Consider the following 15779-nt stretch of genomic DNA (forward strand, 5'->3'; position numbering starts at 1 on the left):
TCTTAGATGCGCGCCATCTGCCAGTGTATAGATTTGTACTTTTTTTTACATTTTAACCAGTCTTTTTTGAGTTTCTACAAACACTTAACAACAAATTAACCCTTATACGAGGATTTATACGAGGAAGATTAAAAAAGATGGTAGAATGTAACCCACGTGTGCTTCGGGTTGTTTCCCTTTGTTATAAACATTCCATAGTTGATTGTTGGCAGACGAATTTTTCGGCAGGTAGATAAAGAGTCCATTTCATAATAAACACAAGAGCATTCTTTATCATTAACATGCATGAAAGAAGTTCTACACAAGGCGATACACCGCCATTGATACTGTTTGCAACGCCGCCACCGCTGGATCAGTTAAGGGCGCTGACCGTCAACATCCCGAACACAGTTCCGACTGCCTCACGGTTTCAGCCACAAGTTATTAAATGCAGGTAAAGTGTTTTAATTTTTTAATTTAAGAAATATCATACATATTCTATTAATTTGTAAGTGAAACTTCTTTATGATAACATGTTTGCATGTTTTGCTTTGTCAGACAACATTGCTAAAAGTTTAAAAAATGCCAGTCTATCTTAATTTCATACATGTAAAAAGAATTAATTTTATCACTTATCAAAATTCTTTAATGACTCTTGCAGGGAATTCATTTTCACAGAACCGGAAGTAATTGGTACACCCAGTGCGGACATCAACGACCATAGTTTTCATCTTGTCACTAATGTAAGATTTATAAACGAATCTTCACTTTTTCTTTAATATAAATTGATATATATTTTGTGATATTGTTTACTCACATTTAGATTTTAAGTGTTAATAAAAGTATTAAATTGTTGTATTATTTTCATTTCAGGTTTCATTGATTCAATCAGGCAAAATCCAGAACAGATTGTCTAGGATTGGTTTGCAGGTTAAGATTTATTTATAAAACTTCAATTACATTCACTTTTCAAAGTAAGCTTGCATAGCCATACTGTTATATGCATAGATGTTAACAAAACACTTAAGGCTATTTAGTCTACAAGTAAACAATAATTTTTTTAGTAGAGTTACAATACAATTAGCACTTCCATAAAACCACTAATATTGTAATCAATCTTCAATTTTATCTAGTCTGCCCACTTGGATGTCACATGTTAAGCGTTAAAGCTATTTTTCATATTTTGCATTTATTTAGTAAATTGACAATACTGCATAGTTTATATGTTTGTGCTTTTCAAGCCTTTAATAACAGATGGGGAGAAGTTTAGTCTTTTTGTTGCAAACTAAAGATCATTGTACATTACATGACACAGTATATTCATCTGTATTAACTTTAAGTAATTATATTGATACAATATTTTTTCTATAAACAGTATCAAATTGACATGATGTGTTGGCCTCTATTCATATTTGCTGGGCCAATTGTATCATATTGAGCCTATAATAATGGAAATATCAATTGCAACTGAGACTGTAGAATAGATCAATTTTCACTACTTTAGCTTGACAAGAAGTCTTCAAACAAAATTTAATAAAACAATAAGCTTACCATACTGACAACTTTAGTCCAATACTTATAACAATTGATATGCACTTCCATTTTCTGTTCTTCAATCAATTGATCTGTATTTAATTAAAGCTACAAAACAACAAAAATCATTTGTATCAAATGGGTATCTTTTTGACCAAAACAAAATTAACGGAATTATTTTGTTCCCAGTGAAGTTTGCATGATAAATGCACAATCAAAAATTTGTTTTTGGATTCCTGATTTAATAATTTGATGCTTATTAATTTTCATTTCTTTGGATTTGTTCAATTCTTATTTATTACACCTGTTTTCTTATACTTAACAGTCAAAAAGATCGCGTCAGAATTAGTGTTTAAAAATCTAAAAAGTTAATATGGTTCGTTTCACGACGGTAATTACATAACAACCAAAAAGGTAATAAATTATATATTTATTTATATCAAAATAAAAGTATGGAAAGATGGTTTGGTATTATTAAGTTACTAAATATGTAATTTAAATGATAATATCAGCCCTGGGCTTGTTATATTAGAAGCGGTCCGATTATAGATGTCCGACCCAGCTCTGCAGTATATTATTGTCTAAATAAACAGACAAACCGTGTCCTGACACACACTCATCTATGAAGATCTTAAAAATAGTTATACTGAATGTTGATGAAATGAATTGAAAACACCGACTTTTAATTAAAGGTGAGCAGTCCATATTCGGTGAGCACAGAGCTGTATCAAGCCTGTCTGCAGTACACCATTACAGCTCGTCTGTCTCCCGCATGGAACAAAGCTGGACCATGGCTTATACAGGGTAAATAAGTCATTTATTTAAAGTTTCCAATGCTTTTATTTCTGAACTTATATCTTCATTTTGGAATTTCATATTACTAAGCGTGTGATCTATAAACATAGGGAAGCCTTAAGTCTATATGTTTGTAAATAGCATAATATGTACATGTATATTCAGGTTCCATGTTTTGCTTGTAGGAAGAGATTTCTTGACTCAAAAAGGATGCTCAAATGCAGTCAGTAAGTTGTTGCAAGTCTTTTAAAACCACATGTTATTACAGCAAGTTTTATTTTCTGTTGCTTTATATACCCCAGTCTCTTGATGGGGACTTATTATGGGAACACCTGTAGGGAATAGGTGAGCTGGCTATTTCGCAATTGTTTCAATCTTAGTCGTACAGTTTTCATCAAATCTTCACCAAACTTTCCCCAAAAATATAGACCTAAAATGAAGGCTAAATCAATAACCAGCAAAATTTACACCAAGCTTTTCAGAGTTATAAACTTTTATTTATACAGAAAAAATAGAAAATTGCTGTTCCTGCTCTCTTATTTCTACAGTTTTCGTAGAATCTTCACCAAGCTTTCTGGACATATTTATTGACATTGTTGGCAAATTTGAAAACCAGCAAATATGCTCCAAGCCCATCATTGCACTTTTTTAAAATAAAAAAATGATCTTGTTATATCTTGATATATTCATTTCATTTGATAGAATGGACACAATTATTAAGTATAAAGTTTACTTGATCATAATAAATTGTACTAGTAGATGAACAATAAAGTTCACACAACCTGTACGAAATGTTCTGCCCGGAATTGAGACGGAATTTTATTTCCGCCCGGAATATAGTGGTTACAAGAAAGAATTTTTCCAGGTGGAAACGAGGCGGAAATGAGGCGGAAACAGGGCGGAACTTATTTTTGCATGCTGACACGGGGCGGAATATGCTAATGAGGCGGAAAATATTTCCGGGCGTAAATGAGACTGGGATGGAAATTTCCGGGCGGGATTTATTTCAGGCGGAAATGACAGGAAAATATGTGAATGATTCCGAGGGGGTGTATTATGAACTACTCCAGTATATACAAAGCTCCTTAAGCTGCTGATGGATTGACGGACATTAAGTGGTCACAACAGTTAAAAAAAACTTTAAAAATCACAAAAACAACATGTCCCCTTCAATCTTTTTCCAGATACAGTCAGTCATAAAACAAACATTTTTTGCAGATGACACAACATACTTCAATGATGGAACAATTAACTCATTCACTGCTTTAATAAACGCAATACAAGACTTTAGTGAAATATCAGGCTTAAAACTAAATACCCAAAAATCAACAGTTATGGTGTTGGTTCACTAAAACATTCACTAATTAAATTTAAGGAATTCAAAAACTTTATCTGGACCTCTGATGGAGCTTATAAACACTTGGTTTCACAAATGACAAAAATTTGGATTTTATGGCAAAAAACATTCAATAAGATATAGACACCTTTGACTGCTTCAAATGTCTTTTATATAATGTGAAATTAGTGCAAAGATTATAAACTGGCTTGAGCATTCATTTTAAATGTTATAGGTAAACCACCTGCCAAAACAGATATTACTGTATATTACTGTAAGACAATATAACTATAATAAACACAGAATAATATAAGAAAACAATACAAAGTAAATATTCTAAGAAACAAACCTGTTTAGTAGTTCGGAGCATTTTAAAAAGTTCCATCATAACTCACTGAATCACTCTTTTCAGCCTTTTTTACACACTGAATGTTGACTTCCACATTTTACTTAATTATTTCAGAAGGTTCATCAAAGTTAGATTAATTCATCATATTATTGAAACTTCAAATAAAAAAAGTCCTGAATCATTGCTTTGAAACTGCATTTCAAATTTTCAAGCCAGTCAACAGGTCTTGCAAACACCGCGCTGTTATTTTCAAATTTCTGACTCACACTCAGAACAAGAGTCTGTCTTATCAGGCTGTGGCATTATAATACCCCATATTACCCATGCGTTCTTTGTTTACAATTAAGTGGGGGAATACAAAGAGCCACCAAATTGACACAAAACACTACTGATAAAGAGGGATACATGTACTGCATTTCACAACAATTTTCAACTTTCATACAGCCCTTAATCAAATTTGCTCTATGACCCTTAATTCAAAGATATTTTAAATACATAGTAGATTTACATGTACTTTAAATGTTGTAAGGTAAATTAGCATAACAAAGAGATTCAATTATAAGGTCTTATAAAAATAAACCTGAGCCAATATATATATAAATTTCATCCAGAACAGTATTTATCTTAGTTAATTATTTTCCTCCAAATTTTAAGGAGTGAAAACTTGCAGCTGAATTTGCGGATTAGTCCTTAATTTTTTCATTGTCATTCCAGCCTTAAATTTGTGTCATTTCAAGCTCATTTCAGCCTTTTTTGCATGGGTTAACTATTGTTTGAATTGAATATTAATGTTGTTTACCTTGTGTATGGCAAATGTTTCCTACAATAACCATTTAGAAACTGAAATCAGAACTCTGTTTTTTAATTATCTTAAAAGTCCCATTTTGAAATTCTTTACCAATAGTTTTCTAAGTCCAACCTTCTGCCCCAGAGAAATGTATAAGTATGAAATTCCGCCCGAGTTAATTTCCTAAGTCAGAAAATCCACCCCAGAGAAATGAATAAGTATGAACTTCCGCCTGGAATTGGTAATGAGTTCAGCTTGGAAAAAAATCAAGAGACATTGTCTTTTTGGGGCGGAAATCAATTTCCGCCTCTATTCCGCCCGGAAACAATAGTTTCCGTCCCAATTTCGCCTCATTTCCGTCCCATTTCTGCCCCAAAATTTTGTCCAGGTATGCAATTTAACCATTTACAAAAAATCTCTTCCAGGAATGGACCTGACTGTGGTTAACAATGAATTGTATTTTACTCTGGTGGCAACAGCCTTGAAACAAGGGCCATTACAGGTTTGTTTATTTATTACGACCTGTGGAGTTTCATTATTTTCAAAAACAGAATCATGCGTTTTCAACCACCTGTGTCTTTAAATAATTGAAATGACATTAAGCGACTTGAAATTTTTATACCATTATATACCAAAATGTTGGTAAAATGTTTAAACTAACATTGCAAACAAATATTGGGTAGGTACATGTAGGTAAGCCACACTTTTTTTATAAATCTTTTTTTAAATACACATGTATTTCTTTCTCTAACAAAGACTTGGAGCCAACATGACTTAAAACTAAACCTGGAATACCAAAAACAAGAGATGTGTTTGTCAGAAACACAATGCCCCCTATTGCGCCGCTTTGAAATAAAATTTTTTTTGACCTTTGACCTTGAAGGATGACCTTGACCTTGAACTTCCACCACTCAAAATGTGCAGCTTCATGAGAATGCCGCTTTGAAATATTTTTTTTGACCTTTGACCTTGAAGGATGACCTTGACCTTGAACTTCCACCACCAAAATGTTAAGCTTCATGAGATACACATGCATGCCAAATATCAAGTTTCTATCATCAATAATGCAAATGTTATTGCCAACATTAAAGTGTGTTTTTTTTGGACGGACTGGACAGACTGACATACACACATACTGACGGACAGTTCAACTGCTATATGCTACCCTACCGGGAGCATAAAAAGTTTATAGAATATTCACCAAATATTTGGGTTGTTTGGATTAACAGAAAGAAACAACTTTTTTTAAAGCTTTATTATTGAAACTGTGCTTTGATAGTGACAGCATTTTTTTCTGTAGGTAACAGATCTAGACATCCTTGGTCGTCAACTGGAGCGTTACTTTACCAACACTGATGTTAGTATAGAACATGATCACATTGCATCCGACTGGTGCTACATCTTACCAAGGTTGGTGTTCTTATTCTTAAATATACAGAGTACAAACTAGAAACAGCTGAACAGTTTGAGCAAGTGCACAATTAGAATAATAAAGAGTTATAAGTAGTTTTATCTATTTTTTTGTGGTGGATGTTTAGTTGTTTTTAGCATTGTTGTCTTTAAGTTTTATAATTATTCATAAATTAATTGAAAACATTTTCTTATTGTACTTGAAGCATGAAAAGAGGACGTATTTGGAGCATCAGTCATCATTTACCAGAGGAAAGTCCATTCACCTCATATAAAGACATCAAACGACATTGGAAAAACACAGTAAGAAAATTGAGCAATGAAATATAGTCATCATTATGATAAATAGTGACAGAAATAATTATTTTTCTCTCATGTCCATTAACACTTAACACTTATGCATATTCACAAATCTTCTTAACTTTGGTGCTTTTAGTGTTTTTATTCAGCCTATTATCTTGTAGCGTTTCACGCAATTCAGTTTTCAGAACTTTCATTTCATTTTAAAATATATAGTACTTCATTAAGTTTTATCTTCTGTAAAAAAAAGAGTGGATGGCAATATTTTCATTTTTGCTGCAGGTCCATTATGTTTTTGTTTCAGTATGGCTACAGGCTGCCAGAAACTGACGAAGGTCTACACTTCTATCAGATTAATTTTGGGCCGTTTGGTGGAAAACTGTTCACATATCCTTTATTATTATTTGGTTGAACCCTGTGTTGATACTGTAATCAATAATTTTTTTTATAACCCCAATATCATGTTCAGGCATGTGCACTAGAATCATCGGTCTGTCTGTCTATTTTTGTGTCTATTTGTCTGTCTGTACACACACATGTCTGAACAAGTTTTTGTTTACTTATCAACATACAACATTCAAACTTGTATGGAATGTTCTTTATGATATGAAGTTATATACATGTGAATTTTTTATTCTGCTTTAAAAATTTCAAAGTAATGCTCATTCTATAACTTAAAATTACTGTAGCATTATTATTGTTAGACTTCCTATAGCATTGATATTGTTACTTAATAATAGAGTATAGACTTCATTTGTAAAATTGTTCATCTCTGAAACTACAACATCCAGATGCGTTATATTTGGAATGAAAAAATCTAGATTGGCTCTTTTCTTAGTTTCAACAGGTCATGATCCTACGGTCAAAGCTGGCCACACCCATGGGGGTCAAATAGTTTGTATACACTTATGTGGCAAAAGAACTTACAAAATATTGTAGGTGTAATATTTGGTTTGTAAAATTGTATTGTGGTTCTCTACTATCTTTGTTAAAATAATAGCCCCTCTTTCAAAACTCTCAAGCCTAGGGGTCAAATTATTAATAACTACTTCCTGCATATAACTAAATGTGGCGTCTGGGGAGAGGGGTTCAATATTTGGCACTTCTGTAAAAGCTCTGTTTAACCCTTTCCCACATAGAAAGGTATTTGGACGTATTTGTAGTCCCATAAAAAGTTAAATTTAATTAAAGACCTTTCTTACTATATTCAAGAAGTTTTAAAAGCTTCATTTCCAACCGTTAGATACTGATGAGCAGCAAACAGCATAAAACCTGAACAGACTGCAAGTTACTCGCAGGGCTGTTCTTGTTTTATGCTGTTTGCACATGGCCATTTTTCACTTTCCGTCTGAGTGGAAAAGGGTTAAGTTATCCTTAACACTTGTTCAATTACCCTGAGGTGTGTTTGAGGCCAAGAGAAATGCAGAGGATGAGTCGCATTGATCCCAAGCCAATACTGCGGTCATTTGTACTTGAAATCCAGAGCAAGTTCCCAACTGTGTGTGGACATCCCATCAAGCTTCAGTCCAAGGCCAAATTCACAGTGAATGAACTTCTGTCCATAAACCAGGTTTGACATGGCATCTTACTTTATCCATAATTATTATTGTTTCTGAAAGTATGACAATTAATATGTGAACTTGTTTTGTTCTTTGTGATTTTGTATACCGGTAATAATTCTGCAATTTCAATGCTGTTAAATGTCCAATACTTTTCGTGTAAATTACTACAACTATTTGTTAGTACTAAGCCTGTTTTAATTACACATTTTAATGTTTTAATTTAAACTTGTAATCTACAAACCATAACAGTCATATTATACACCATAAGTCAATATTTTGTGGATTGAACAACATAAATCTTTAGAAAAAAATATAAGTAAATGAGGCTAAATAGAATAACTGTACACAAGTACATTAAAACAGTTTGCAGTAATCAAACTTATTTGAACTATTGCAATTAGTTTTACATTGAATGTGACAGGAATCTTAGTTGTGACATTAGACATTCAGACCATGTGTATTTTCTCTAGTTTCATTTTAAGGTTGATCGCGACACGCATGCAAACCTCAGCCACAAAATGAAGAACTCCAGGCCTGCAGTGTATCGCAGCAAAGCAGAGATGGGGCAACTTCTTGCACAGCAGTCATCACTCTCTACTCCAAACATCCAGACAGCCCAGAACCCCAAACCTCTTATTCAGATATTAAGCTTGACACCAGGACCTTCTACAACAAACATGAGTTCAATAATTGAAACTCCAAACCTCAAGCCTATACCTAGTTCGACTCCAGGCTATGCTGGGGCCATTTTGAGTTCAACATCTAAAACTCCCAACAGAATTTTTCAGGATCTTCCAAACAGAAAATCCATGACAAAGGGGACGGAAACTCCAATGTCTTTTGAAAGCATGAGCTTTCAGGTACCTGGTACACGACAATTACAGTCTGACACAGCAAGACAACTGTTTCCCAGTTTCAAACCCATGAAACCAGCAGCAGGGCCCCAGCCAATGGTGTGCAGTCAGCCAGCAACACGGATGGTCCCTTCATTCAGCTCAAATAAATCTGCTGCTCAGGCGCAGGCTAGTAAACCATCATCCGCTTCAGGTCAAAGAGAACCAAATGGTTCGATGCAATCTGTCAATGGCAATCAATCCCATAGCTCCGTAAGCACTGGCAAAGTGTTGCCATTATTTCATAAGCACTCCAAACCAGTTCTAACTGCACCATCAACAAAATCAACTTCAACAACTTGCAAGCCAAAATCAGCTGTAACTAAAGATGCAGGCACAAGTAAAAGGAAACCACCATCAAAGAGAAAGAAAGATGGAAAGGTAAATAGTGAACTTTGGTCTTGAAGTGGATATGGTATCTGCCCAACAATTAGGTGTCCAATGTAGAATTCCAAACTAAATGCATTCCTAACTGTTCTAACAATACTAAATTATAGCACTTCCCCGGATGCAAGCTTTGTTCTGTTTGAAAGCCCTTTGATTTCGGTGCTATCACGCATACATTAATATACTTTAACTTAAAGTGATACTGAAAAGCTTGACATTTGAACTTCTCTTTTACATTTACCCAATAAGTCTTTATTTCACTATTCTATATATGTGTAACCGCAAAACTATAATGATAATATCTTTTAAGTATCTATTCAGTGTATGAATGTTTTAAGTTTTTGATCACATTTGAAGACATTTAATTTAAATACACATTTAAATATCATCAAAAACAAAAGTGACTGAGTTTATGTAAATAGCCACAGATAAATAGCTTTTCGCTTTTTAAACACGTATAAACACAATTCTGCGATATGTATTTACAAATCTACAATAGAGATATGTGTAAGACTTCAAAAGTTGTCATTTTGCATGGATTCTTCTTCGTTTCAGAAACCGGAGCCAGAGGAGCCAAAGAAGATGAAACTTCTGAGGCCAGAGGACTGAAATGCTCGCTTCATGTCCACAATGCCTAAATAAAACTTAATTAAATCATAACATATCTAAAAGAAGTCTGTGCACTGTCTTGTTAGATTTTTTGTTTCCAGTATCTTATTATGAAACAATGAAACTTATTATGAAAATTTTAACATATTTTAGCATATTTAAAACAAACTATGTTTTCACAAAGATTATCATTACTGCCAGTTTTCACTGGTGAACTTTGTTGATACAACCTGATGTCTACTGTATGGAAAAGACTGACACTTTACAAAGACTGTTATAAAATGCGTTGTTCATGCAATTCAAAAATGTTACCTAGTTAAATTTAAGGCAATTAAAGCTTGTGAAAAGTGTTGAAATGTTATAAATAACAAGCCCCTTTTTTCTTAAAAATTTATTGCACATATGAAATTTGTTTAAACAAAACATGCTAGACGGAAGGCAATTACGTGAGTAAAGTTAATACAGTATATATTAATAACAATGTGTAAAAAGAAAATTATGATTGGTGAAGTACGTGTACCTAAAGAAAAAGATAGTTTGTTAAAGAACACTACTATATATTGTAGTATTAACAAAGGTGTATGTCTTCATTTCAGATTTAAAATTACAGTTACACTTTAGTTTCATCTACTATTACAATGTATTAATCTTGTTTTATGTTTTAATTTACCCTAGTATTTGATTACACTGTTAACACTTTTATATGAGTTAAAATTCAATCATTCATATTATTAAAAAATATCTTAAATATATCATTCAACTTTTTTTACTAAATTAATTACAAAAAGTCAACACCTAAAGTCTTTAACAAAAAACGGATCACATTTGGTATCCAGGATCACCTGACATATACACAAGAAAGTAACAGTTAAATGTAAATTCTATTACATTTTTAACGCAACAATAAATACAACAACAAATACAGTTTCATTTCATTTAACAAAAAAAGTTATAAATAATATGATATTAAAGAAACTTGTCTCTGGGCTTGTCCATCACACACGTATTGTGCGCATGGCCAAATCATTTTGACAATATTTTTTTTACTCTGATATAATATATTATATTATATCAGATTTTTTTTGTCAAAATGACTTGGCCATGCGCCTAATACCTGTGATCCATCACATAATACTCAGTTTAATATCCAGCAGGAATAAAGATATACATTTTCATCACATAATATTTGTAACAAATTAGTTATCCACTGTTCAATGAAAAGTGTAACATGTATTTGCACCAGAAAGTACAACTATTTCACATTACTCTATGACAATAGGGATAAAAACTAACTTAATTGTAGGAAGCCCTGATTTAACTACTTTGGTTGTTTGCGCAAAGGATAAGGGTCACAGAACAGATTACATGTCATAAGTATTTTATACTTACTTTAAGAAAACACAATAAACACACTTCTAATAACATGCCTCAGTGTTTAATGCACTGTAATGAGCCTGAATGTACATTCTTTTTCCAAAATACACTGTGGGAAAATGTTTTAAGCTTTTCTAAAAAGCTAATTGCCCAGTGGAATTGAAATTGGCTTGACAGGTCTTGTCTAAAGCTTACAGGCAACCAATTATCTATCGCTGGACAATTTAAAATACAAAATGTATCTATTACATTGAGCACCGAATATTGCATAATAGATTTGGAACAGTACAACACTGAGCTGTACAGCACTCTCCCCTTTGATATGTGAAGAACCTTCCTCTATTACGACGGTGGGCTAGTACTTGTCTAGCAGGCTCATGGCCTCTGCAGCAGTGGACCTCACTGATGGGGTAGGGTCCTTCAATAGCAGGATCAGGGCTACAACACACAGGAATCATGTGATTGCTATTGGTGTTTGTCGATATGATTGCTATCGGTGTTTGTTGATGTGATAACTATTGGCGTTTGTTGACGTGATTACATTGGTGTTTGTTGATATGATTGCTATTCATGTTTGTTGATATGATTGCTATTAGTGTTTGTAGATGTGATTGATATTGGTGTTTGTTGATGTGAGTGTTTTTGGTATTTGTTAATATGATAGCAATTGGTGTTTGTTGATGTAATTGCTTTTGGTGTTTGTTGATGTGATTTCTATTGGTGTTTGTTGATATAATTGCTATTGGTGTTTGCTGATGTGATTGCTATTGGTGTTTGGTGACATGATTGCTATTGGTGTTTATTGATGTGATTGCTATTGGCGTTTGTTGATGTGATTGCTATTGGTGTTTGTTGATTTGATTGATATTGGCATTTGTTGATTCCATTGCTATTGGCGTTTGTTGATGTGATTGCTATTAGCATTTGTTGATGTGATTGCTATTGGCATTTGTTGATGTGATTGCTATCGGTGCTGGTTGAAGTGATTGCCATTGGGGTTTGTTGATGTGATTGCTATCAGTGTTTGTTGATGTGATTGCTGTTGGCATTTGTAGATGTGATTGCTATCAGTGTTTGTTGATGTGATTGCTATTGGGGTTTGTTGATGTGATTGCTATTGGTGTTTGTTGATGTGATGGCTATTGATGTTTGTTCATGTGATTGTTATTGGTGTTTGTAGATGTGCTTGTTATTGATGTTTGTTCATGTGATTCCTATCAGAGTTTGTTGATGTGCTTTCTTTTGGTATTTGTTTATGTGATTGCTTTGGGTGTTTGTTGATGTGATTGGTATTGATGTTTGTTGATGTGATTACTACCAGTGTTTGTTGATGATTGCTATTGGTGTTTGTTGATGTGATTTATATTGGTGTTTGTTGATGTGATTGCTATTGGTGTTTGTTGATGTGATTGCTATTGGTGTTCGTTGATGTGGTTGCTATTGTGTTTGTTGATGTGATTGCTTTTAGAGATAGTAATTTTTGCCATAGCAGTATTTGGTATAGCAATGGTCAGTTAACCTACGCAGTCCTCTGGATAACTGTACAAGGTATTCCAACAAACCAGCTTAACCAGCATGAAAAAAGGGAAAATCTTGCATTACTTAGTATAGTTCTATACTTTTACATAAAATATATATCATAGCAAAGCATAGTCAAAGAAGTCCCCTGAGAATGAAGATTATGTTCACATAGCTGGGTAGTTATGCCAGAAACTAATAACTGCCCTACTCTAATTTTTGGTAAGGTAAAAATGACCATAGAAACTAATACATGACAAACGCTCAAACATTGTAATGTAATGCTGGGAGTTTTGAACATTTGCAAACAATAAAAGCTTACCATGATCAAATATGCAGTTTGTTCTTAAGCCTCCTCAGAACAATAAAAATATTGAATACTTTAACAAAACATACAAATTGGAAATGATCTTTTGACAGCTTGACTAGTAATTACACAGTTTAACTACTGCTTTTTTGGATGATTACTTATATATATATATATATCTATGCATACACTTTTGTGTACAGTATTCATAGGCTTAGCTCTTACAACTAAGATGAAACAAAAAGTAGTAGTAGTAGTAGCAATGTCTCCCAGAGTAATTGAATTTATTTATTTATTAAAAAGAGATTTGAAATCCAACCTGCACAAACATGTTCCTTAGAAATAACGCCTTGTCTTTCTTCTGGAAGATTACCCAACAAAAATCCTGAAAATACAAACAACAATATCACTTACTGCAGATTGTTAATCCAATAAGTCAACAATACACTAAGACATAAATATATGTTTTAATTTCTATGATAATTATCAAATTCTACAATCAAAATGTTATAACACATCATAAAATGTAATACATATGAAATCCAACAGCTTATCAACTTACATTATAATCAAGCTGTACTATATCGGACAGTAACATATCCTTCTGCATAGTTTTCTAAGACAAGCTTTATCAGTATTTGCAAAAACATGAATGGGACTAAGAGACCTTAGAATCTTAGAATGACATGTATACATGAAATTACAGTATTATGCACAAATTATTCATTCAAACTCATACGCAACATCTTATTTTAATTTTATTCATTTAAGTTCTCAGGGTATATCTTGTTTTACCTGTAAATAGGGCAGCATTGCTTTTGATTTCTGGCCACACGCTCTTGTAGAACGAGACACAGCCCATCACATAGAAATTGACCTTTTCAGGAAAATCTTGTATCTGTAATTATACAAAACAGAATGACCATGTACATGTGGCAGATTAAAAAAGTTTTTTTTTAAATATTTGTATGTAAGGGATAAACAGGGAAAATGATGTTTTCCCTAGATGTGTTTGATTTATTTCAGGTAAGCATTATTATATAACATAAATTAAACAAATTTATGGCCCACAAGGTCCATTAATAAAGTAGAGACTGGGAGTTACTCGCAGGCTGTTCTGGTTTTATGTTGGTGGCACATAGCTACTTTTTATTCTTCTTCTGAGCCTGAAAGGATTTATTTCCCAAATGCTTAGTTCATTTATGGTAATCAAAAAGTGTACATGTATAACACCTTTTGTGTGAGCTTTTTTATCTGAAATAACAAAGGTACATAAATACTAAATAGGTTAATGTTACAAGTCATCAACTTACTATAAGCTTTGAAAGGTCATTCATGAATTCTCCATAGTGTAAGTTGGACTCCTCAAGAAGAAACTTCTGGAACATTTTGTTGATGGAGTCCGAGCCAATCAAGGTTCCCACCTGCTTTAAGGCACTCTTACAGGCCTACACAACAAGGCAGTGTATAAGTAAGTAAGTAAAGAAAGGCTTATTTTTTAAATATCAATATATTTTGAAATATAAGAAATATTTTGAGTTCTAATGCACAAGAATAATACCACAATGGCATTCGTCTATTGGGTTTAAAAGCCATAGGAATTACACCAGAATGGCATTATAGACTTAGCGGTTAAAATAATAGAAATCACACCAAAATTGCATAAGTCTGAGTGGTTTATAAGCCATAGACATGTTTGGCATTTAAAATCAAATCAAATAGCTCTGAAGGAAAATAATTCAAATGTTTCAAAAAAGACTAATAAATAACTAATTATTTTTTTCCGAAAAATATACAGCTTGCAATTGACAGTTCACAACATAAGCAAACAATCTATAAAGAACAACATGACATTGTGTCCACTCTCCTACCTTCTTCACATCATTGTCAGGGTCATTCAAGTGCAGAAGTAGGCTTACAAAGTTGCTGTGAATTTGTTCTAAAAATGGCAGTTTGGATGGACCATCCCCAAACGCAGACAGGTTGCCAAACAAGATGATAGACTGAGCTCTGACATTAGGTTTTTCCTGAAAATGTTATTTTTTCTTTAGCAAATATGACCTTACAACACTTATAAAGTATTATTTCCAATTCATAAACCAATATTTGAGGTAAACACCTTTTTTAAAACAAAGCCAATCTTAACGCTACATTCCTACTCACTTGCCATCCTCCACAAACACCATGATTGGCCAGATAAATGATTCAAGTCTTTCTCTGAGATATCAGGCTTAGATACAATAGGTTATGATATGCTGCTTTGGGCTTGGTTTCAATCTTTTTACATGACATGACGATACAAGGTGCCACAATCAGACACGATCTGATATACAGTTCTCATACCATTACATACATTGGGAGTGTTTCAAATGAGTCAACAGTTGGGTTTCTACCCGACATGCATCGTCTGATACCCATGACTAATTCGTTCCGTTAATCTGCAGCATAAGCCGTGGGACAATATAAGCAATACACGCCGTTTTGACCTTAACTGTAACCTTTCAGTAGACCAACGAAATCGCAGTTTACAAAAAGAATTTCGCTTTGGAGGTGTCAATGCTTCGCCTGGATAATTGCAATTTGATACACCAAGCTTTTCCATCCACCTGTCCGAGTCCGAGATCTTTCACAATTAAATCG

At 33.3% G+C, this 15779-nt stretch overlaps 2 protein-coding genes across 12 annotated transcripts in view; one reads left to right on the forward strand and one right to left on the reverse strand.

Annotated features, from left to right (window-relative positions):
- Positions 1-194: 194 nt before the first annotated feature.
- LOC127843963 (uncharacterized protein C18orf63-like) lies at positions 195-10290 on the forward strand. Of its 4 annotated transcripts, none has more exons than XM_052373878.1 (12): positions 195-433; positions 641-722; positions 853-909; positions 2205-2316; positions 2493-2534; positions 5205-5281; positions 6080-6189; positions 6396-6492; positions 6794-6876; positions 7879-8059; positions 8522-9325; positions 9887-10290. In XM_052373878.1, exons 1-12 carry the CDS (start codon positions 282-284, stop codon positions 9938-9940), a joined length of 1851 nt encoding a protein of 616 aa, XP_052229838.1. In that variant the 5' UTR covers positions 195-281; the 3' UTR covers positions 9941-10290. The 4 variants fall into 4 exon arrangements, with proteins under 4 accessions (XP_052229838.1, XP_052229840.1, XP_052229839.1 ...); XM_052373880.1 differs by having other exon boundaries at positions 8534-9325; XM_052373879.1 differs by having other exon boundaries at positions 6794-6868; positions 7871-8059.
- A 154-nt stretch (positions 10291-10444) lies between these two features.
- Positions 10445-15779, reverse strand: part of LOC127843961 (maestro heat-like repeat-containing protein family member 1) — a 62931-nt gene continuing 57596 nt past the window's right edge. For 6 of the 8 annotated variants that reach the window (XM_052373872.1, XM_052373877.1, XM_052373876.1 and 3 more), the window contains 5 exons: positions 15011-15166; positions 14453-14587; positions 13935-14037; positions 13459-13524; positions 10449-11752 (listed from right to left, as the gene is read on the reverse strand). In XM_052373872.1, coding sequence (XP_052229832.1) covers positions 11670-11752; positions 13459-13524; positions 13935-14037; positions 14453-14587; positions 15011-15166 — 543 coding nt within the window. In that variant the 3' untranslated portion in view covers positions 10449-11669. Of the gene's footprint in view, positions 11753-13458; positions 13525-13934; positions 14038-14452; positions 14588-15010; positions 15167-15779 lie in introns of all 8 variants that reach the window. The other 2 variants (XM_052373871.1, XM_052373870.1) reach the window with 2 other exon arrangements.

This window comes from Dreissena polymorpha, chromosome 9, assembly GCF_020536995.1.
Source record: "Dreissena polymorpha isolate Duluth1 chromosome 9, UMN_Dpol_1.0, whole genome shotgun sequence".
Taxonomy (NCBI): Eukaryota; Metazoa; Mollusca; class Bivalvia; order Myida; family Dreissenidae; genus Dreissena; species Dreissena polymorpha.

Excerpts from the sequence above, each read along its gene's own strand:
- LOC127843963 (XM_052373878.1), top strand. The coding sequence starts at position 282 with ATGCATGAAAGAAGTTCTACACAAGGCGATACACCGCCATTGATACTG. Across the intron at positions 434-640 it reads CCACAAGTTATTAAATGCAG|GGAATTCATTTTCACAGAAC; the intron begins GTAAAGTGTTTT and ends TGACTCTTGCAG. Across the intron at positions 2,535-5,204 it reads AGGATGCTCAAATGCAGTCA|GAATGGACCTGACTGTGGTT; the intron begins GTAAGTTGTTGC and ends AATCTCTTCCAG.